Consider the following 23,336-nt stretch of genomic DNA (forward strand, 5'->3'; position numbering starts at 1 on the left):
CTTCTTGTTCTTTTTATCTTTGTGGAAAAATTCGAAGGCACCCCCGATAATAGTATTAGGATTTTGAATGGGGAGTACTATCTTAAGCATGCTAAGAGCAAAAATGCATGGAGTGAGAACATCACAAAGCATAGCACTCGCACACAAAACATTAAAGGAAGCATCGAAGCACCAAGCAAAAGCATCAAGTAATATGAGTGGTAAAGATGAAGTCTACACCAACGGGCAGAATGAAGAAAACAACGCCAAAAGGTGGACACGCAAGCAAGCAAGGACAAGTAATCAAAAGTCGGAGTCAAAGCCAAGAGCAAAAGACTGGGAGCAAAAGCAAGGAGATCTCAAAGCAAGAACTAGAATTGAGCAACAAAGGAGCCAACAGACACTACCCTAACCTAATGTTGTAAGCCACCAAATGAGTAGGAAAATCTATTTGTTTGCAAGCATGCTTTACCACCTAAGAGTAGCCAAAGAGTACCTAGGGGAAGTGATGCAAATGTAAACACTCCTAAATAACCACCACCTGAGAGTAGCTAGTCAAGCACCCAGGGGGGGAGATGTCCCATGTCCAAGTCCAAATGTTAATCCACCTACCACCTACATTAAGGGGGGTGACGTATTTGTAAACCTCACATCTAACCACCTTGCAATAGCCTAAGAATATGGCACCAAGGGTGAGTGTTGAGAAATGTGGTGCCATTGAGCACAAGGAAGAGGTAGGGAGTGAGTAAAGAGTCAAAAACCTACAAGATGGAATTATCCCATAAAGTGACCCCAAGGTAATCCATGTACCAGCTCATATAAAAGGGGTCATTTTTAAGTAATGAAATATAAAGTAAGCTCTCAAGCCTCTCCACCACCATGAGTACAAGTCTTAAGCTTATAACATAATTGTGCTTGAGTCTTAAGCTTATAACATAATTGTGCTTGAGTCTTTTACATAATTAGAAATTAATCATTATATTTATGCTTAGATGTCACCCACCTTAGATTATCTTAATAACCATATTAATATAATATTAGTACTAATCACCTTAGTCTTGCACATGCACAAGGTACCCATGTTTTTTGATAAATCATACTATTGCTGCACATAGTCTATGTGTGTATTCAGGATACCCATAAGAATCACACTGTTGTGATGCTTAATTAGTTTAGAAATTAATCATTATATTTATGCTTAGCTGTCACCCACCTTAGATTAGCTTAATAACCATATTAATATAAGATTAGTACTAATCACCTTAGTCTTGCACATGCACAAGGTACCCATGTTTTTTGATAAATCATACTATTGCTGCACATAGTCTATGTGTATATTCAGGATACCCATAAGAATCACACTGTTGTGATGCTCATATGATCTTGTTGTTCATAAGACTCATAGCTCTCTTATTCTTGGGTTTCTATTTATGTGGGCAGGGTCACCAAGTACTATTATACTAGTGAGGTTCTTGGAGGAACCAGTTGAGGTAGTAGTACCAGAGGTGGTCTATACACATCTCTCGATTAAGGGTTTTGATAGATGCAATGCAGCTTATAGTGGAGCTTGTGCATGTTGAGGAGTGGCTCGTGGTGTTGGAAGGTCCAATTGTTGCCTTACTGCTGCGAGGAGCATCTCTCATGGTTTTAGAGTCCACCCTAGTGGGTTTTCTTGGTACCAACAATGGGATGTGTCATGGTTTCCAGTGGCACTAGCAATGAGCATTAAATTATTGTTGTCTAGATCTCAACATCGAACACTTTTTACTTGTATGATTTTCATAGAAAAACCTTATCTCTTCATGGAAGTAGGTGTGAGTGTCATGTTTGAGGGCCTGGCTAGGGCTGGCTTGGCCTCCCTCATACCATTGCTGGCCTAAATGGTGATACAATTTTTGCTAACTTATCCATGCTCATGTCGTTGAGACTATGACTCTAGATGGAGATGGTGTTGGTGGGGCACCCTTTGCTAAGGCTTTGGATGATGTATCCCTTATCTCTTGGTTTCATTGGATGACTTCTACATCCTTGTCTTGCATACTAGGTTTATTGCCTCGTCGACAACATTCATCCAAAGATATAGTGTCTTGCATACCTATAGAGATGGTCATGAAGCCTCTTTCTCTTGAGATCGATCATAAATTGAGCGACAAATCATCCAATGTTTCAATGGGTGCTATATCTCGTGTGGAGATACTTGGTTCTAACAATGTAATCAGTGTAATCATGCATTGATGCTCCCTTCTCTTACTTAAGGTTATAGATTTGTGTGATGGGGCTCCATTTAGCTCCAGTACATTGTGTGTAAGAATCCCACAATAAATGTGTGTCTCAAGACCTTATAAGCTAACCTTTTCAAGTGAGTTTAGTGACCTAAACCATTGACCTACTTTGTCTTCATTAGCAAAGTCCAAATGTACTGATCTTGGTGGGATGATCAATTCTTCGCATGGCCTTACAAATTTAATCAAACTTTTCTAGGTGTTGAAAGAGAGAGCAAGGAGAGAAAGAGCAAGATCTGCCACCACCCTCCAACCTCTACCACCACTACAGCCTCGCGAGAGAGAGAGAGAGAGAGAGAGAGAGAGAGAGAGAGAGAGAGAGAGAGAGAGAGAGAGAGAGAGAGAGAGAGAAGCTTGATCCAGTGCCACCCTCCAACCTTCACACATTTATCAACGAGGTGAGCCTGGTGTGTGAGAGAGAGAGAGAGAAAGAGAGAGAGAGAGACCTCCAAGGTGACAAAAACCACGACATGCACCAACAAGCAGGCCAAGAACATCGAAAGTCAATAGAACCACATGAAAATCCTCGAAAGACCTGGTAGTGGCCAAAGCAACGACAAGTTTAAAGGTTGTCCGAAGGTCAAGCATCCCAACAAGGACACCATCCCAACAAGGACATTGGCCAACCACCACCAAAGCAACTGGTCAAGAACACCGAAGCCCCTCAAAAAACAAGCATGCAACTGCACCGCAACCCACCAGTAACAAGAGCACAAAGCAATGCAACACTTGAAAACCTGACAAGCCCCCAAAAACCAAGCATGCAATTGCAACCACAACCCACTGATAAGAGCAAAAAGTAATGCAATACTTGAAAACCTGGAAAGCCACACAAAATGCATTGGTAAAGAGACAAAATGTGCCCCACTGCTAAGAAGCAATCAGGCATTTAGGCAAGTGTTGTGATGCACCATCGACGTCCTTGCATTTTCCTAACAAACCAATAAATTGAGGTAAAAACATTTCTTAACCCTCCTTTTACTACTTATTATGGCTTTATCCCACTAAGTGGGTAGAGCTCTCCACACGGATAGTAGAGTTGGTATAGTTGGGTTTGCTTACAGCACAGGTACCCTCCCAAAAGTCTAATATCACACTTGGAAAGTCCAAGAGCTTTCACCCAATAAGTCGAAACCCCATTCCAAACCTAATCAACTCACCTAAGCCATTTACACAACTTGGCATTAATGTAGCACTTCCCACACGACGGTGCACTTACTCAGACTAAAAATTTAATCCCTTGCACAATAATTCACGTACATACCATGGCTAATAGAGCCACATGCACATCATTGCCACACTATATAGGGAGCCTAGAAAGCTGCCTCTAGATCTCCCAAATCCATTCGCTAAAATGTCACTCACCAGTATACGGATGATTTATGTTCCCCAGATCACCAATCCAAGGAACCCTCATTTAGCCCAAGATAAAACCCTTTAGGGTCACCTATCCATGGGTAGAGTGTCATGTCATTTTTCCACTTCTCTAAAGGTAGGCCTCGTGACCTTTTGTAACCAATCCCCATGGGGCATGGATCCCCCTCTCATCCTACATTACATTCAGTCCTACCATAATACGAACAATTCAGGGTGGTGGATGGTCACATCACCGGTCCCTCTCACCAAGGATCTCATAAGAAGAGCCCTACATCTCCTCTGTCTAAATGCTAAAGTGGAATGGGAGCCATTGCATCGTCACTTGTCACCAACGATGGTCTCAACTTCAATGGGGATAAATTTGAGGACATTTCAAATTCCCTAAATTAGCTCATGTGCTCACATTCCTCAGTCTCACTAGAAGGCTTGAAACTAACATAACAAGATGTCCCTTGCCATGCTAGCTAAGCTTCTTTCTAGACGACCATCAAATTGGTGGGCCAAAGCCTTTACAACCCACTGAATTCCGAAGCTCACGAAAGATCTCGAAGCCTTTACCACCCACTGAATTCCGAAGCTCATGAAAGATCTCAAAGCATGGTACATTGCATCCACATGTTTACAAAAATCATTTTCATGCCATTGGCAACCCCCTGTGCCTGGCCCAAATCATTCCTGGCTTATGATGTAGTGCCTCATCAACAACCCCAAGCCCCAACCTCTCCTAAGGAAGCACAAACTAGAGACATCCTACCCATTTCTTCCCCGAGGCCAGCCATGGAGGACCCTTCAACTGCCCACATGCCATTGTCACTAGCCCAACTGCAACTGCAACAACCACAATTCCCATTCCCCAATCCACTCAAGAGAGGAAGCTCCTCTCGGCTCTACAAATAATATGTTTAAGGGCGCAGACTTGCATATGAGTGTTAATCCAATTCTAGGATTAACAAGAGCTACCGCCATTATCTTACATCAAGGAGTCACGGTAGATACACCAAAGGGTCATACATTCAAGATATGAAGCAATAGTGTCCAAAGCTACAACTTGGACAGGCACCCGTAATGGTGTGACAAAATATTTATGGTGATTACCGCTTCAAGTGCGTGTGGTAGCAAGCAAGGATCAAGTCCTAAGTGATGTACTTCATGGATATATTATGAGAGTAGTCATTGTTATTGCATTAGGCCTCTTATGAGCCTAAAGTGTCCGGTTGGGCATAGTTTAAGTGAGTGTGAACACTTAAGGACATGTATATAAGTGAATATCTCTTATAATACAACATACTCTCCCATTGTGCAATTGAGTCTTGCTCTTGCTAATCCTCTTGCTAATCTCTCTCCCTAATGCATGCTAGTGAAAGTGTGTGAGTGAAGTGAGGTGAGAGGAGGGACGAGTACCCATAGTGCAACGCGGAGGTGTGACATTCTCTCTCCCTAATGCAATTACAATGACTACTCTCGTAATATATCCATGAAGTACATCTTTTAGGACTTCATCCTTGCCTACCACACGCTCTTGAAGCGGGAATTGCCATGAATATTCCGTCACACCATTACGGGCGCCTGTCCAAGGTGTAGCTTTGGACACTATTGCTTCATATCTTGAATGTATGACTCTTTGGTGTATCTACCGTGACTCCTTGATGTAAGATAATGGTGGTAGCTCTTGTTAATCCTAGAATTGGATTAATATCTCCCCCCTTGATGGTGATCACGTCCTCGTGAGCGCGTTGAAGACCTTTGTACAGAGAATAAACAAGCTTGTTGATGGCTTTGATGTTGAGTGACGTTCAATGGTCTTTGTTCCTCCGGAAGAAATAAGAAAAGATAGTTAATGAATGAAGAGGTTAGTGGTGTATTGGGAATTCCTAACAAGGTGGGAGTGGGGTTTTTTAAAAAATAATTACATTTTTATATTTGTGTGAGCCCTTTTTTTTGCTCAATTTATTTTTGGCAATCATCGATAAGGTTACATGCGATTTTTGTTAGTAGAGACACTAAAAAGAGATGTTAATAATGGGAGAGAAGAGAGGGAAGGATCTGGAGGAACGTAGACGTAATCATCAGAACGAGATGGTGATTCTCAGTTCCTCATTTGATTCATTGAAGCGACATTCATCATTTGAAGACATTGGCCTTCGATGATGACCCTGCCTATAGGATTCTTGTCAAATGTTGTTGAGGAGGACCTATTCCTGTCTTTTATGCCCATGTGCTTTTTATGTTTTTATGTTATTTAAGTGCTCTTATTATGAAACAAATTTACATGAAGTACAAGAATTGAGTCATATAGACTCTTATTGAACCTCTGTGGTGTTGAAGTAGCCACTTGTTGGTGAGGATTGAAAGAATTACATTGACTTGCGAGGATAATATAGATATCTATTAAAATTACAGCAATGTGATGAGCTATGGTGGATCAAATGCTAGAATCAACATCATTAACAAAGAGATTAGATGATAATTAAGATGTGATTAGTGAGCAATTGACTGATAGCTTAATGTAGGCATGGATAATAAAAAACCAGTAAATTCTCATTAGGCCAATGCCTCAATTTATAGAGTTTACATCCAAGCATCTAATCCCACTAATTTCTCCTTGATTCACTCCACCTCTTTTGCTTGATTCTCTCCACCTCTCCCAAAATATCTCCACACCTCCTAAATCTCCTCATGCTACCCTTTATTCTCTCCCAGTAGATTCTTCTCACCTTTTCACAGGTTCTCTCACATTTACAGATTCTCTTTTATAGCCTCTAGCCAAGGGCTTGTTCCTGCACACCCCCTATTCACTTGTATATTTCAACACCTCCCCTCATCAGTTTAAATGATGAAATCATTCATCACATCACAGGGATACAATGGGCAAAAGATGCATGGGATGAAATCAATAAATTATTTGGCACACACAAGCTAAAAATTCAACGATAAATTTGTTAATGCAATTCTATAAGCTAAAAATTCAAAGATAAATCTGTTAATGCAATTCTACAAATTGGATGTGAAGGAAAGTGAACCTTTAATCACATACTTGAACAGATATAAAAGCATTAAGCAACAACTGGTAGCTATTGGCAAAAAGGTAGAAGATGATGAGGCACTAGGAGTGCTTCTGAAGAGTGTGGACAAAGGTGAATATGAAAACATTGTAGCAACACTAAAGAATGTACTTGAATTGAAGCTACACGAGATAGAATGAGCTCTACTAGAGCAAGAGAGCAGAGGTATAGAGAAGAATCAGTTCGACTCAACAGCAGGAGAAGAAAAAGCATTCTTCACTCGAGGAGGATTCTCTCGAGGGGACGAGGACGAGGAAGAGGCAGAGTAGGAGGAAGGACCTTCACTTGCCAACACAACTGTGGAAAGCCATGACACATGGCAAGAGGCTGCTACTATAGCTAACCTAGTGGAGAAGGAATGATATCGGCAAACTTCATGGAGGCTCCTAAGGAAGTGGAGTCGGATCATCTTTTCTGAGAGAGAGAGAGAGAGAGAGAGAGAGAGAGAGAGAGAGAGAGAGAGAGAGAGAGAGAGAGAGAAACCCCACAACCCAATGTAACCTGCCCCAACAGAGTAAAACCACCTCTGAGCCACCGATGATGTAGGCCATGTGGTAGATGTATGTATGAGCACTTTAGTCAAGGTCACGGGCAATTGTAGTAGCCTTGAACACAGAGAGAGTGTGTGTCAACAAGGACTATGAGTTTAGGGACTTGAGGCACTGGTCACGGACTATCAAGTAAGAGGGAAACTTGGTATAGAGTCTAGGTGTGCTTTTCCCTCTCACCTTTGGGCATTCATCTCTTCCCTCAACTAGTCCCCACAGATTTTTCCTCATGAGCAGATACATGGTTTTTGTTTGCCATGTGTAGAAATGCTCCCCATTAAATTTGGCTATTTCTTGTGCCGTACTCATGATAATGTGAAGGGGTTCTTACCTCTTGATCCAATTTCAAGATTCAAGGGCAGTTTTCTACCCTTTTTACAACTCAATTTGGTGTTTAGGAGATGATTACAACAGATTTATCAGCATAAAATCATTAGAAATTACATTAAATCAAGGGTAACCAATTTGTACGGAATGGTTGGAGTAACAAACCATCTCTGAAGTTATAAGGATCTGTATCAGATACCTAATGGTTAACTTGGACCCTCAATTATACCAAAAAATATTGATTAATAGTGATTAATCATAAATTAGCAAATTAATCCTTTGTTTTGTGTGCAAAAAACAGAGTATGCGGGGAGCCCAGATTTGAGGCCTTGGAGTTCAAATGAGCTCAAATCCTTTCAAGGCCATCAATAGCAATTAGTCAACCACATGAAGCACAAAGAGAGCAACTCCTAGATGAGCTGAACCAAGCTAAAGAAAAAGAAGCCCAAGTGGTGCGTAAGGCTAATAAATTTGCAAAGGAGTGTGATGCTGCCCTTGCTTTGCAACTAATGAGTCAACCAAATCTCTCACTGAATTCCATGATGAGGAGTACAAACAAGCCATAACCAAAGGGGACGCTCAATTGAAAGTAGCTTACCAAGAAATCCTTCACCACAAAGTTTGAGCACAAAGAAGACTTCATCACCCAAACATATGACAAAATCCATAAAGTGGAAACCCTTTCCTCAGATGATATCCCATTGGAAGGGAACCACCAAAGGAAGCTATACATTCATCGACCTCCACACCTCGTCAACCATGAGCCAATCTCCCATGGATACCCTTACTCTTAGAACTATATCCTAACCCTTTAGTTACTTCAATCAAATATCTTTTTATCATACCTTATCTCAATCCTCAACTTCGACACCATCTTAATTCACATCAATACAACACAACAAACAACCCCTCACCGCCCTTTTCTTCTTTAACCAACCCATCTTAACTCGCATGAATACAATACGACAACCAACCCTTGCCATCCTTTTCTTCTTCAACCAACCCATCCTAACTCGCATCATCAATACATGGCAACCACCCTCACGACCCTTTTCTTCTTTGACCAAGTCATCTCCTTTATGGACACCACACTCTTGTACTCGATTGGATCCCATCCAATCGTGTCCAACCTCGTCACGTGATGCCACCTATTCAAGAATTATACACTCTTTAACAAGGAAGATCACTTCCTCAACCTCTCGGCATCACCTAGCCTCAACTTTCCCATCCATGAAGATTCACTTCACTCGGCCATGATAGCCATGAAGACCAGGCTTAGGACTCTAGCTGTGCTGGTTGGGCATCTCTTGGTTCGGGTGTGGATAAATTCTACATTCTTATCTTGTAGATTTTCTACTAGGTATATTGCCATCCGGAAACACTCATATCAAAGATGTAGTGTCTTGACCTGTAGAGATGGTCATGAAGCCTCTTGCTCTTGAGATCAATCACATAAATCAATCAATGAGTGATAAGTCATTTAGTCTATCTCGCAAGGGTTTCATCTCATGTGGAGATACTTGGTTCTAGCAGTATATTTCTGCAGTGTTTCTCCCTCCACTTGTTTAATAGTATAGAGTTGTGGGATGGGGCTCCATCTGGCTCCACCGGGTGAGAATCCCACAATGAATGTGTGTCTCAAGACCTCATAAACTGGCCTTTTTTCATGTGGGTTTGAAGACCTAAACCACTGGTCTGTTTTGCCTTCAAGGCAAAGTCTGATATCTTAATGGGATCATCAATCCTTCCCATAGCCTCATAAATTTGATCAAACTTCTTTGGATACTGAACGGAGAATTGGAACTTATTTCCGTGGTGAAGAAGCTTCTATAGTGGGCTCCTTTAGAATATGAGACTCTTACTTGCACTGTTTGTGCTTGTTATTAGGTGTTTTGTGGAACACTCGTCTCTAAGGGTACAATAAAAGAGACATGTCTGATTATCATATAAGAGTAGTTTTATTGGGCTACTTGTTGGTTGTGGTCAGCAGTGACAAGGACATGAGCATGTATAAGTTGATAGAAAATGGGATCAACTGTATAGGCTAGCAGTGGTATAGCCAAGCCCCAAGGGCGGCAACCCCAATGCTAGCCCCCCAACTAGTTCCTCAAGAGGGACATCCACATTTATTCCTCACAGAGCAGAGAGAGATGGTTTGGTGTGCAATCTATCATTGCTAGCATCATACAAGCATGGAGTGTTTGTTAAGACCTAGAAAACAATAGTATTATGTTCATTGCCAATGCCATGGGAACCATGATACAACCCATTGCTGGTACCACGAAAACTTGCCACTATGCTCCTTGTGCCAAATCAAACACTAGTAGCCCAATCGTCAATACCAAATGCTTCTCCATTTTGGCACATATAATTTAGTGTCCACATTTATCAGATTGTATTCAAAGAGTTATGTATAGACCACCACCGACCCACCCCCCGATACTACCACCTCAACTGGTTCCTCTTGGAACCGCACCAATACAACATTACTCCATGGCTTTACCAGAGAAGAGTCCCTAAACATGAGAGATATGAGTCATATGAGAAATACGGTTTATATAGATATCCAAATATATTAGTAATACAATTTATATGGATATCTAAAACTACCCCCATCCATTGACTATGCTTCCTTGTTTTCGAAGCTATGGTGCAACAAAGGCGACATACTTTAATAACATATGATGCAGGCCACCTCCTCAATGTTTCATTGTAAGGACTCCATAGCAAGGGTCCGCATTGTGTTGCTAAGTGTCCTCATAGATCCATCACACAAAGTACCCCAACTCCATCCTCCAATCCATTGTCAAACCCTAACCTCATTTCATACCGAAGCACATCTTACTAGTGTGGATTCATACGTGATTTCAAGGATTGTCCCAAAAAAAGAGTGACAATCACCTCGATTACAGTAGCAACCACATATGCCTTAACCATAATACAGTCCCTCTTAATGCCATCACAAGGCTACAGACCAAGACAGGGGAGTTGCCACCACCCAAGGAAACATTCAAGGCACCTAAGAGTGACAATCACCTCGATTACAGTAGCAACCACATACGCCTTAACCATAATACAGTCCCTCTTAATGCCATCACAAGGCTACAGGCCAAGACAGGGGAGTTGCCACCACCCAAGGAAACATTCAAGGCACCTAAGAAGCAGAAAGCTCAGGCTTTAACTTTGAAGTCACCAACTAAAGAGCATGAGGTGCAAGCCCCAAAGGCTGAAATATCCCTTGAAAAGGCTAAAGGACTAGAACCATAGCTCTAAAAGAAGAAAATCTCAAGAGAACATGGAAACGCAATGCACGATCCGTTGTCAAGGGAGATGAAATCATGATCATCTAAAGTGGTTTGGATGATATCTTCGAAGCTTCCTCCCTCACAAAGACAATGGACAATCTCTTGCTCAAACCAACTCTTCTAAAAGAGAATAAATCCAGAGAAGAAACAAATAAAACAAGCCCAGGTGCTTGTAAGGAAGGTGCAAGGTGAACTAGAGTGAGCACTTGAGCTAGTGGTCAAGTACAAACCATTAACCTTCCCTAAGCGTATCCTAGATCCTATTCCAGATTCCATCATAGAACCAATAAGGGAACCTAGAGTGTACCAAAGGCCGTAGCCAATCCCATGACCATTTTGAAGAAGTCATAAAAAGAGCTAGTTCCGGAGGAATGAAGGCATAATTCGGATAGTGCTAAATTTTTCAATCATTATTGCTTTTTTTTCGTCATTCCTGCTTTAAAGAAATGGTGACACTATTTTTATAGTGCTTTATTTGAATTATAACTAATAATCAAGTGGATTTGTAACTACCTTGATCTTCATAGAAAGAAGGCTAGATGATGGACTGAGATGACAAGAGTTCGATTTTGAATAGTGGATTTGTAACTACCTTGATCTTCATAGAAAGAAGGCTAGATGATGGACTGAGATGACAAGAGTTCGATTTTGAATTGAGCTATGGGAAAGGGAATTGAGCTATGGGAAAGGGAGTTATAAAACTACTAGGACATAGAGGGACGCGATTTTGTGTAGGTAGTAGTTGATAAATTGACAAAGATGACTCATTTCATTCTAACTAAAGAAAATGTTAAGACTGTGGAATTAGATTGACTATTCATGGATGGTATGTTTAGGCTTGATTGGATACCATCCAATATTATTAGATAATTTTGACAATCATTTTTTGAGACCTATCTTTGAGAAGTTCGATGTGAGGCAGGAATACATGGCCGCACCCAGAGAGTGCACATTGACCCCAAGTATATGCCAATCAAAAGAATAAAAAGAAGATGGTCTTGGCACTAGTTTTTGCACGAGGAAGGAAAAGGGCCCGTCTATAACTTCCCATAAATTGATGGCCCCACACCCCTCACCATGGTGATGCGACCCTAGAAGAAGAACTTTACTGACCTCTACTACTCTAAGATCCCTGAACCGTGTATAATAGCCACATGCCCTGTCTATAACTTCCCATACATTGAGGCCCCCACAGCCCTCATCCCAGCACGGAGTTGCGACTCTGGATAAAGAACTTTAATGACCTCTACTACTGTAAGGTCCCCAACCCCTTTATATAGTAGCCATATGCCGCGTCTTCCAGCTCATCATCCTTATCCTTGTTGAGGAGGAGCCCAACAGCCAATATGGATGAGCAAAGAGTAGTTAGTCTTTGATCACAATGAAAGTCCCGCTAGTACAACAGAGATAGATCTTTACGACATGGTCAAATACTTCCACAACCATAGATTGGTCATTTTTTAAGACATGCCAACTCTCGACTTCTATAAATTCTTTGAGATGATGCTTGGATGTGGGCGTTGGCTTTCTTACAAGCCCTTTGTCACAACTTTCTATGAAATCGATAGTGTCTTTGGAACTAATACGGGTTAGGAAGTTTCTCACCCTATGCTAGGCCTAGTCTACTACTTTCCAAATTCTTTATATGGGCCCAAAGTCAATACAAAACCCTTGTTCCAGGGTGCTACACACAAGCTGCATGAACAGAGTCAAAGAAAGCAGAATTATAAGACTTGAAAAAAGCAATATGTTGGAGTTTACACCAAAAAGAGCTTTTACATTGGGCACACCTGTAGCCTTATGCCCATGCACAACACAACTATTGTGAAAATCATTCATTCAATGTCACATACCTTCCTTAAATTGCTATGCTTTAACTATGAAGACACAAAACCCACACCCACAATTTACAAAAGTGGCTTACAGTCTACCAACAATGCACTTGCATTAGGTCATTAGCAATGATAATACCAATGTGCAAAGCTACTTTATCGTCAAATTAGATAGTAGCCCTCAATGTCTCTTAACTTTTTCCACCTCTCTTTTTACTTACTAGTAGACTTAGCATAATCTAAGAATATATATAGTCCACATTAATAAGAATATATATAGTCCATATATTAACATACTTTGGAAGCTTGATGCCTCGTCAACATCTCTCTTTCCTTGCTAAAAGCTAGTGTTGCACATTGCTCAAGAATAAGCTAGCGCACACACTAATATTTAGAACACGTAGGAAGTAGTGGAAGTGGCCTACATGTGGAAAGGAGTTGAAGAGCATAACCATCTACTTAGTGGTGATGTTGGCTCAAGGATGATTGGTGCAACTTCAGGTTTAAAACCAAATCCACGCTTCTTTTAGCTAAATCAGATCTTGGTCCTGCATCTCGTGTTACTACTTTGTGTTACCCCAAAGAAGCCTATATTGAAGCATCCACCAAGGGTGGAAGAGCCAAAACAGATTTTCATTCTGTGAGAGAAAGAGGAAAGACAATGATCAAAAAGTTCCTCTTCGAATTCGAGAATTATTCGCTATTAAATGCCACAAAAGTACTTCAAGGACTTGGGAGCTTGTGGGTATGTGTTGTTGCAACCACTGTAGTTCCGAGTGAGAACTTCTAGTTTTTCCTTCCATCTACTGAAGGAGTACATCCACCAAATCCTAGTGAACTTGTAGCACAACTCTTATAGCACACCATCACTATAATCTTTGGGCGATAAGACCCCTGCATACAAAAAACCTCACCCCGATACTTATTTTGCTTTTTAGAAGGCTGTCTTTTCTCTTTGGGGTCAGTTTAAGAGGACGGTTCTTTTCAAACAATCTTGGATTGCCCCCCACGTGATGTGGATATCATTTTGCACTCTCTTCATTCAAAGTCCACTCTTTTTCTCTAGCCCCCAACCATAGTAGGGGGCAACCTTACATATCAAATTTTATGTTGTCCTTTTGGTTCCCCAAAACCAAGCCAATAGTCAGCTACAAGGTGGGTGACCTACAGGGCAGCAATTTATGAAGCTCCATGAGATGCAACGCTGTATCTAGGCAAAATTTGAGGGAAACGAAGTTTATTTCAAGGCAAAATTTGATGAAAAGTTTTTAAGACAAGATGACACAAGGATGTTGGAAACACATGTTCTGCCATTATTCTGTTTAAAGCAACCCAATGTTCTGTCTACACCCACAGCTGAAGTGGGTAAGAGTTCTTTGACTGGTAACCACAAAGAAGTGACATCTATAAGAATGCTTGTTTTGCACATACTTTGCAGTCAACAAAATGCTAGCCTCCTCGGTGACAGGCAATCACAGAACAAATTTAAATGCGACAAAACTTTGGACAACAGGATATTATGAAGATGTACTTCCCAAAACATAGCAAGCCAAGAAGAGATTTGAGGGGGCTAAACTCTCTTTGTACTTTCTATAAGAAAAGAGTTGTCCCAAAATTACTGTAGGTTGTAAGGGGAGGAAGACTTTTAGACCGTCCATGCAGATGCTTCCCATTTGCTTCCCTGCCAGAAACTTCAGTATGGGTATTCGGTATAATGATGTGCTGGGTCCTATCAGCTTCGTTGAGAGGAAGCCCATAATTAGCTGAACCTGGATTTTGATGAAATAATTTATTCGACTTGCGTCCATTATCAGAATAAACTCGTAAAATAGTCCTACTTGTACATTCTAACGAATCCATTCTCTCATCATCTGCTAAATTGTCTTCTTGATCAGCAGCTGCAGCATAGTCATCTTCCTCATCTGAACCAATGCTTTGATCATCAACAGAGCCCTCAACCTGTAGAGAACCTCGCAGCCAATTTTCAATTAGTTAACAAGAGGGCAAATTTACCTGAATAAAAATGATTATGCATAAATCAAATGCATACATCTTCTTCATGTTGCTGTTCCCTTTCATCGTTGAGCTCTTCTTCACTATCAAAATCCAATACTTCCTCCTCTTGCTCCTCATCACTCCCGGATACTCTACTCTCATTGAGAAGCTGTGAACCAGACAAAGACCAGCAATTTGCAGAAAAGGCTACTTAATATCATGCACCCAAATCAAAATAGGTTGACAATACTAAATCACAACTTATCAAACTCAATGACATAGTGGGTAAAAGATCCAGTTACTTCCAGGTCCTTAATAGCTGATCCCAACTACACAGGTAAAATTTCTCGGACCTAAACAAATGCAGGAGATGATGCATAACTGTTTAAAACACAACATTGTTGAGCCAAAACACACCTCTTTTTCAGTTCCTTCAACCAGACGGGGAGAACTTGAACAGGATGATCCATATCGGCTACTTCGGTGACTACTCTGGTAGTCAATTCCATCCCCCCTTGAGCTTAAACCATCTATACTTCCACTGTAGCTTGTGCCCCCCATATCATTTGGCCAAGCACTAAGGCCAAAATTACCAAAGTGAAGATTTACACGGCTCACTTCCAAAGCCTCAGTTGTGTACATAAAGCATGAGTTTTCTTCCCCATTATTCTTATTGGGGATAGCTAGCTTTCTTGCAGTCTCAAAAGGCCAGGCTTTGGCAACTGAACCATCAGTATTCATGAGAGCCATCAGCTGACGGGACGACCCTCTCCGCCGTATAACTTGAAGCATTCCCTTTGAGCCTAATGAATTTGCAGCACACTGGTTTTTGTACTCATCATCAACCATTTTGACTGTATTTGTGGTCTCATCATAGTATGGCTCTCCTCCCTCTCTCCTACGCAAAGAAGCAAAAATGGTTGCATGTATGGAAGCTACACTCTGGTCCATATTTGTGTTGTTTACCTTTGGAATAAGGTGCTTATCTGCTCGCTTGCACTGATAGTCCTGTATGGCTCTAATGTTACGGATATATTTCACATACTTATTTTTTGCAGGGTCTAAAGTCATGTACTTCGCACGAACAGCAAACCTCTCCAGATGTTTCTCTTCATTTGAAATGTAAACCATGAAAGGTATGATTGACGGGTGCTTCTTCACAAGTCCCATCTGTAAAAGAGAGAAAAGAGTATCAGAACATGAAACAAGAAATCCCCACGACAAAGAAAGTGCAAGACCACTGTTACATACCACAAAATTCAGGCTCAAATGCACGCCTTCAACAATTACAGACTCACACTTCTGCTCCCATGAAGTGATCAACCTGTCAAGACTATCGATTACCATCTCACTCTGAGCCTTATAGCCCTGTACTGCCATTGTTTTTGAGCTAACTGTCACTTCCATTGAGCTACCAGGGAGGTTCCCTTCAATTGTCACAGGAGCCTTTCCTTTGATGTCTATCTCTGCACTGAGTGAATGCTCCTTTGCTCGTTGCATGACTCCATTCTCTCTCCCATTTGAGGAAGCCCTTGAGAACTGAGAATTCTCAAGATGAGAATTCACCAACCTCCTAGCTATTTTCTTTGCTATCTTTTTAGCCTTTGCCTCTGCAACTGCTACTGGATCAAGATGTTCTCCAGCAGAATACGTGGAGGCCCATAGGAGAGGGTTCTCCTTCTCATCCACAAAGCTCCTCATCATATGCCGTATTGAATCTGTTGACACAACTGTCGTAATTCCCAGTCTACTAGCCTGAACACATCAGGTAAGTAGTAATATTCAGTAAAAGCAGCAGCTGTACGAAAGCCAAAATCTTTAGGCCGACTTCATTGAAAAAATTAATCGTGACGCTTTCACCAGAAAATGATGCAAACATAAAATGTACTCGGTATACCAGCAAAGTTGACAAGGTTGACTTGCCACATCCGCTTGTTCCACACAGCAAAATTGTCACTGATGCTTTCTTTTCTCGAATTCTGAAACTCAACACATCGTACAATTCAGATATCTAAAGTTGACCATTGAGTTTATCACATGGAGGTTAATAACTGAAGCTTATAGGTATGCACATGTGAACAGGAGATAACTCCAGGGGCACTTCTATCCCAACGGGTTTTTCCCCGTGGACATGCGAAACGACACTTAAAACTAGGGCTTTCATTACAAGTTCTACTTGTGCATCATTTCGGGGCTTAAAGAATGCAATTGGGACAGATGTGAAGACACAAAGACCAACAACTCTCAAGGATGCAATGATCTTAACTGAAGTATATGAAGAAAAGTATGCAAATCCATGGGTGAACCGTCGACCGGATTATGGGTCAAATGCTTTCACAAAGCCATCTCCTACCACTACAAATGTACCCAAATTTTCTACGGTCTATGGTAGTGGTGGAAAACCATACAATGCGGGTGCTCTCAAAGGTGGAAATACTTCGCAAAAGCCTTCACAAGCAGGTGCAAAGCCAACTAATGATGGGGTCATCAAGACTAAATTTGTGAAGGAAGACCGTATTAATGAGATGAGAGACAAAAACCGAAGTATAGCAAGGAACATTGGAATGACTGCAAAGCCCGCAATGTCAAGATTAATATGGTTTATTCGAAGGTGGTAGATGACACTAATGACAAAGAATTAGAGCCATGTGAGTTTGTGGATGCCAACTATTCTTTAGATCCGGATGGAGAGTTTCTTTTTAACCCCGGTGGTTCTCTTGGTGATCTTCATAATTATCGGTGGTTCTCTTGGTGATCTTCATAATTATGATGATGGCTTACCTCATACTTTGGGTGCTACAAATGCATATGAACACAATACACAATACTTCTCTTTGTTCCATATCCAATGAATCTTATGCCGATTGCAAAGGGACACATACATTGAGATTCAAGGCTAAGGTCAAGGAAAGAGATGCATTTGTGTAAGTGGACAGCAATAGCACGCGTAGTTTTGTGAACTACAAGTCATTGGGAAATCTAAAATTGTACCCGGATGCATTGGCAATAAAAAGAAAAGTTGAAGTAGCAAACGGGGATAGCATGGATTCCACAATGATTTGCAAAAATGTGAAATTGATGCTCTCAAAAAAGTACACTTGCAAAGCTGAATTGCCAGTGCTCGATATGGGACCCATTGATATGGTTTTGGAGTGTGATTGGCTATCAACTCTTGAAACCTTTTCCATGAATTTGAAACAAGGTTTTTTGAGGTTTATGCATGGAAAGGAGACCATTACATTGCATGGTTTTGGCACCTCAAAGTTAACCTTGATCAATAGCACACAACTCAAGAGTGAATTGAAGAAGAGTGGCTATATGTATGTTTTGCAGCTTTGTAAGGATGAAGACAATAGCAAAGTTACACATGAGGACATGAAGAAGTTACTTAAAGAGTATGAAGACATGTTCCATATGCCCAAGTGCTTGCCACTCATGCAATTGAGTTGAGGTTGATCATGCAATTGAGTTGGAGCCAAATGCAAGGCCGGACAACAAATCGCAATATAGGTTGTCAAAAGTGAAAAAAGATGAAGTGGCAAAGCAAGTTAAAGAGCTCATTGATATTGGTTGGGTGGAACAGAGTCAATCGCCATTTGCATTGCCCGTTTTATTGGTGAAGAAGGATGAGACTTTTAGAATGTGCATTGATTATCGGGATGTTAATCAAATTACCATCAAGAATAGGTACCCAATCCCAAGAATAGGTACCCAATCCCAAGAATGGGTGGAACAGAGTCAATCGCCATTTGCATTGCCCGTTTTATTGGTGAAGAAGGATGAGACTTTTAGAATGTGCATTGATTATCGGGATGTTAATCAAATTACCATCAAGAATAGGTACCCAATCCCAAGAATTAATGATCTTTTGGATAAATTGAAGGATGCCAAGTTCTTCACCAAGATTGACTTACGGTCCGGCTACCACCAAATAAGAATGAAAAGTGGGAATGAGCACAAGACAATATTTCATACCGAAAGAGGTCTATATCATTTCATGGTGATGCCGTTTGGTTTATGTAATGCACCGGCCACTTTTCAAGCATTGATGAACAAAGTGCTACAACCATTTCTCATCAAGTTTATATTGGTGTTTTTCGATGATATCTTGGTGTATAGCAAGAGTGAAGAGGAGCACTTGGTTCATGTGAAGGAGATATTTGATCCATTGAGAGCCAACCACTTGTATGCTGAAGAAACCAAGTATACATTCATGGCAAAAGAGGTGGAATACCTTGTGAGCATTGATGGCATAAAGGTGGACCCCAAGAAAGTGGAATGTGTAAAGAATTGGCCTACTCCCACCAAACTCACTCAAGTAAGGAGATTCTTAGGTCTCTCATCGTTCTATTGCCGGTTCATTGAGAGATATGCACATATAGCGGCTTCTTTGACGGATAAGTTGAAGAAAGAAGCATTCTTTTTAGATGCAGCGGCACAAAAGAGTTTTGATTGCTATTTTGCACGCAATCAAGAAGTGGCATCACTATCTTTATGGAAGCAAATTCTATGTGCAAAGTGACCATAGGGTTCTTCAATTCTTCCTATCTCAATCAAACCTCTCACCTAAGCAAAGAAGATAATTGACTACCCTTCAACGATATGATTTTGAGATCACATATATGAAGGGAAAGGAGAATGTGGTGACAGATTCACTCTCTAGAATGTGGACATGTTCTTTATCGGCCATCACGAAAGTGCATAATGATTGGGTTGAGGAGATTCAAGAGGAATATATGCTTGATGATGAGGCTTCACAAATAGTACAGAAATTACAGCATGGTGTTTGTGATGATTTACCTCATTTTCGATTGCATAATGGTCTCCTATATTATAAGGAAAGAGTGTATCTTGTACCCCACTCACCCTTCAAGAAAAAGGTCATAGATAAGATCATGGCGGGACACGTGGGTTTGTTCAAAACCTATGATGCCATAAGGAAAAGTTTCCATTGGAAAGGCCTATGGAGGGAAGTCAAAGAATGTGTTGCTAAATGTATGCCTTGTCAACTCAACAAGGATCCCACACACAAGCCCGATGGTTTGCTTCAGCTTTTACCCATTCCGGAGGATAAAGACACATATTACTATGGATTTCATGACCGGCTTACCTTCTACCAAGAGGGGATGGAATAGCATCTATGTGGTGGTTGACCGATTGACAAAAGCTACCCATTTTGTACCAACAAAAGTGAGACACTCAACATCTATGGTGGCACATCAATTCATAGAAAATGTGTTCAAGTTGCATGGTATTGTTATGTGCAAAGTGTGTATCTACCGTGTGCTATACACTGTAAAGCTTTTATAGCTTTATTAACATTATTAAGACTTAATTAACAAACATAAGACAAATGTTGATAGAAAGATTGAGATGAGATGTTTGCATTAAGACAGGGGCCTTTCTTAAATAGAGGCCGAAAGGGTATAAGTGAAGAGACACATCCAGGGAAGGAGTGTGGCTCTTGAGTCAACGGTTATGTCCTTTGGACTTAGGGGTGTGCCTTTTAATGAATAGACATGTCCTTTGATAGTGACCCATGTGAAGGGTGTGACCCTTCACAGGTGTCCTTTCAGTTAATAAGAGATTAAAGAGTAATTAAGGAGAGATTAAGAGAGTTAGTCAAAATCGTGACATTCCCTCCCACTAAAAATAAGACTCAGGAGTAGTTGTTGAGACTCTGGAAGAAGAGAAATGATCGAATTGCTTCTGCATCCAAAGCTCTAGCTGCTAGATCCCATGTCATGGCATTATCGTTGACCATAACAATCTTGCATATACCAAACTGAATATTAACTGCATCTGCAACTTGTCTCATCTTTACCAAAAGCATGAGAATCATATCTGTAACTTGAGTAGAACTTTTGTTAACATCATTGGGAACTTCGAGCTTTGTCCAAGAAAAGATTGAATCTTTATCTGCTTCAAGTGAAACTATTGGTAGATTATCTGATTGTGTCGCCACGCTTTCCGGCTGAGAGGCGACAACCACCTGTTGGATGTCTGAAAGAGACTCCACTGATTTTTCTAGAACACAAAAGTCTTCAAGTGTTGTCATAGGTTGAGAAGAAATATCTTCCATATGCTTTTCTTTGCTCAGAAAGTTGTTCTCGGAACAAGTTATGTCCAAAGATTTATTTGTAACAACTGAAATCATGCTGCAAGAGTCTGCGTCTGATTTATCCTTTGCACCATTGAAGGTGAGGACTGGAGTCTTCATTTTTTAAGAAGAATCATCATTCACCACGGCGTCAGGTATCTGGTCAGAGACAAAGACTTCGTTTTGCACGGGCGGTGACGAGGGTATCGCTTCTGCCTGGGTCACGGCAAGAAAAGGAGTTGTGGACATTGTATTTGTCACACATGTACAAGAATCTTCTGAATCTTCAGTTTTCTCAGCAGGTATTAAGGCTTCCAATGTAGAAGGGGGAGGTTGAGATTGTTTGCGCCTCTTAGACCTCTCAAGGATCCTCTTGCACAACATGAGAATGAGTAAGTCTTCAACACTGCCACCAAGAGCTTGCAAGGACTTGAATGTAGGGCATTGCTCGCGAGGGGAAACTTGTCCAATGTCGCGGCGTTCACGACCGAGTACTCGACTAGGGTCGGACACACGTGCCACTAAGTAAGCCCATCTTGATATGGCTGATTTCTTTCCAAGATGTGATTCTTTGGAAGCTTCATGTTGCTGCTTCTGTTGCTGATGATTCCAATAAGAAGTACCGTAACATTTTCAAGAATATCCATGCTGAGGCTTGCGTTGCTCGCACGACTGTAAAGCTTTTATAGCTTTATTAACATTATTAAGACTTAATTAACAAACATAAGACAAATGTTGATAGAAAGATTGAGATGAGATGTTTGCATTAAGACAGGGGCCTTTCTTAAATAGAGACCGAAAGGGTACAAGTGAAGAGACACATGTGGCTCTTGAGTCAACGGTTATGTCCTTTGGACTTAGGGGTGTGCCTTTTAATGAATAGACATGTCCTTTGATAGTGACCTATGTGTAAGGGTGTGACCCTTCACAGGTGTCCTTTCAGTTAATAAGGGATTAAAGAGTAATTAAGGAGAGATTAAGAGAGTTAGTCACAATCGTGACATACGCACACAAGACTAGCTTCGAGGTTTGGGGAAGCTTGTTGGAGCTGGGCAGGCTGATTGGCGAGTTGAGTTAGGGATAGACTAACGGGCGGGCACCCAAGTATGGACAGGCGGGCACCCAAGTGTGGACGCCCGATGACCGGCCAAGAGCCTATAAAAGGGTGGCCAAGGTTAGTCATTAGTCATATAGAGTCTCGCGAGATTTGTGAGAGCTCTATGGTCTTGGAGCTTGGATTTAGTACAGACGTGCACCTGCTTTACGCAACCGAGGCCGGCAGCAATCTCAAGGCCCGCGAGGGTAGCTTCGTGGCGGTATAGGACGTCGTGAGGAGGAGATTGGTCGGTACATCAACCTAGTTAGCTCAACTCGTGGCTCGGTGGGGACAGCCAAGACTGTGGGCTTGCCCACGGCTGTCATGGTTGGGAGGTGAGTCAAGCCTCCACCCCCTTGTTGTTTGTTTGTTCACAGGATTCCAGTCGCGTACCAGGAGCGTTCCACGAGGAGATCCGGTGGGGATTTGACAGTGGTATCAGAGCATGCCTCGTGAACGAGCAAGTCGGTAGGTAGAGAAGATGAGGTCGAAGAAAGGTATGTGTTCAAAAAGCTTGCTGTTTTTCTGTGCATACTGCTGTTTTTCAGATTCAGTATGTTGTTTTTGCATCCTAGAAACCCGTGATGATAGCGATTGTGGTCTAGAAAGGGTTGTTTGCTTTGCAAAGAAGAGGAAAGATGTTTTGACCTGTATAAACAGTTTCAAGTGAGAGAAAACAGAAAAAAAGCATGTTCGTTTGTTTTGGTTGAACGAGAGAGAGAGAGAGAGCGAGAGAAGTGATGGATTGGCTATGCAAGGTCGCATGCGTGTGCTGGTCGTGTGCTGTTGAAGGGCGGTCGCATGCTGGTCGTGTGGTTGTTGGAGGCGCACGCATGCAGTAGGCCAAGCCTACGCAGGTAGTTGGCCAGGCCTACGCAGGCGTCCAGGCCTACACAGGCAGGCGGCTAGGCCAGGCCGGCAGGCGCCCAGGCCTACGCCGGCTGGCGCCTGCCGGCTTGCCAGGCCTACGCAGGGGCCACGCCTTGTGGCCAGGCCTACGCAAGGGGTCATGCTACGCAGGCAAGCTGGCGCCGACAACCACGCAAACCTGCACGAAGGCGGCGTCGGCAATACATGAGGCGACAACAGCAAGGTGGGCGACCGCAGGCTCACGCTGGCAGCCGGCGACGCTAATCCAAGAGGGAAGGGAAAAAAAAACCAAAAAGCATTCGGCGCTTTTGTTTTTTTTAGATTAAAACTTTTTTTAAAAAAGGTTTAAAGCCCCCTCCAAGGTTTAAAGGTGTTTGTTTTTTAATTAAGAAAACAGAATATATATATCCACGTATATATATATATATATATATATATATATATATATATATATATATATATATTTTAAAGCAAAAGCTCAAGTAGCTTTTGGGGATAGTTATATAAACCCCTTAAGTGGGCTTCTTGCCACACCTCTCTCAAGTTTTCAAGCTCTCAAGTTC

The 23,336-nt window shown here is 41.6% G+C and overlaps 1 protein-coding gene across 1 annotated transcript in view; it reads right to left on the reverse strand.

The window, feature by feature from the left end:
- Positions 1 to 14,004: 14,004 nt before the first annotated feature.
- LOC147612423 (P-loop NTPase domain-containing protein LPA1 homolog 2-like) overlaps positions 14,005 to 23,336 on the reverse strand; it is a 37,062-nt gene continuing 27,730 nt past the window's right edge. The window contains exons 4-8 of the mRNA XM_086783026.1: positions 16,605 to 16,686; positions 15,959 to 16,462; positions 15,125 to 15,877; positions 14,763 to 14,876; positions 14,005 to 14,671 (exon numbers count right to left, since the gene is read on the reverse strand). Of these exons, the coding sequence (XP_086639152.1) occupies positions 14,303 to 14,671; positions 14,763 to 14,876; positions 15,125 to 15,877; positions 15,959 to 16,462; positions 16,605 to 16,686 (1,822 nt within the window). The 3' untranslated portion in view covers positions 14,005 to 14,302. The remainder of the gene's footprint in view (positions 14,672 to 14,762; positions 14,877 to 15,124; positions 15,878 to 15,958; positions 16,463 to 16,604; positions 16,687 to 23,336) is intronic.

Source organism: Cibotium barometz, chromosome 45 (assembly GCF_041138505.1).
Source record: "Cibotium barometz isolate CiBa-2024 chromosome 45, ASM4113850v1, whole genome shotgun sequence".
In the NCBI taxonomy this organism is placed as follows: domain Eukaryota; kingdom Viridiplantae; phylum Streptophyta; class Polypodiopsida; order Cyatheales; family Cibotiaceae; genus Cibotium; species Cibotium barometz.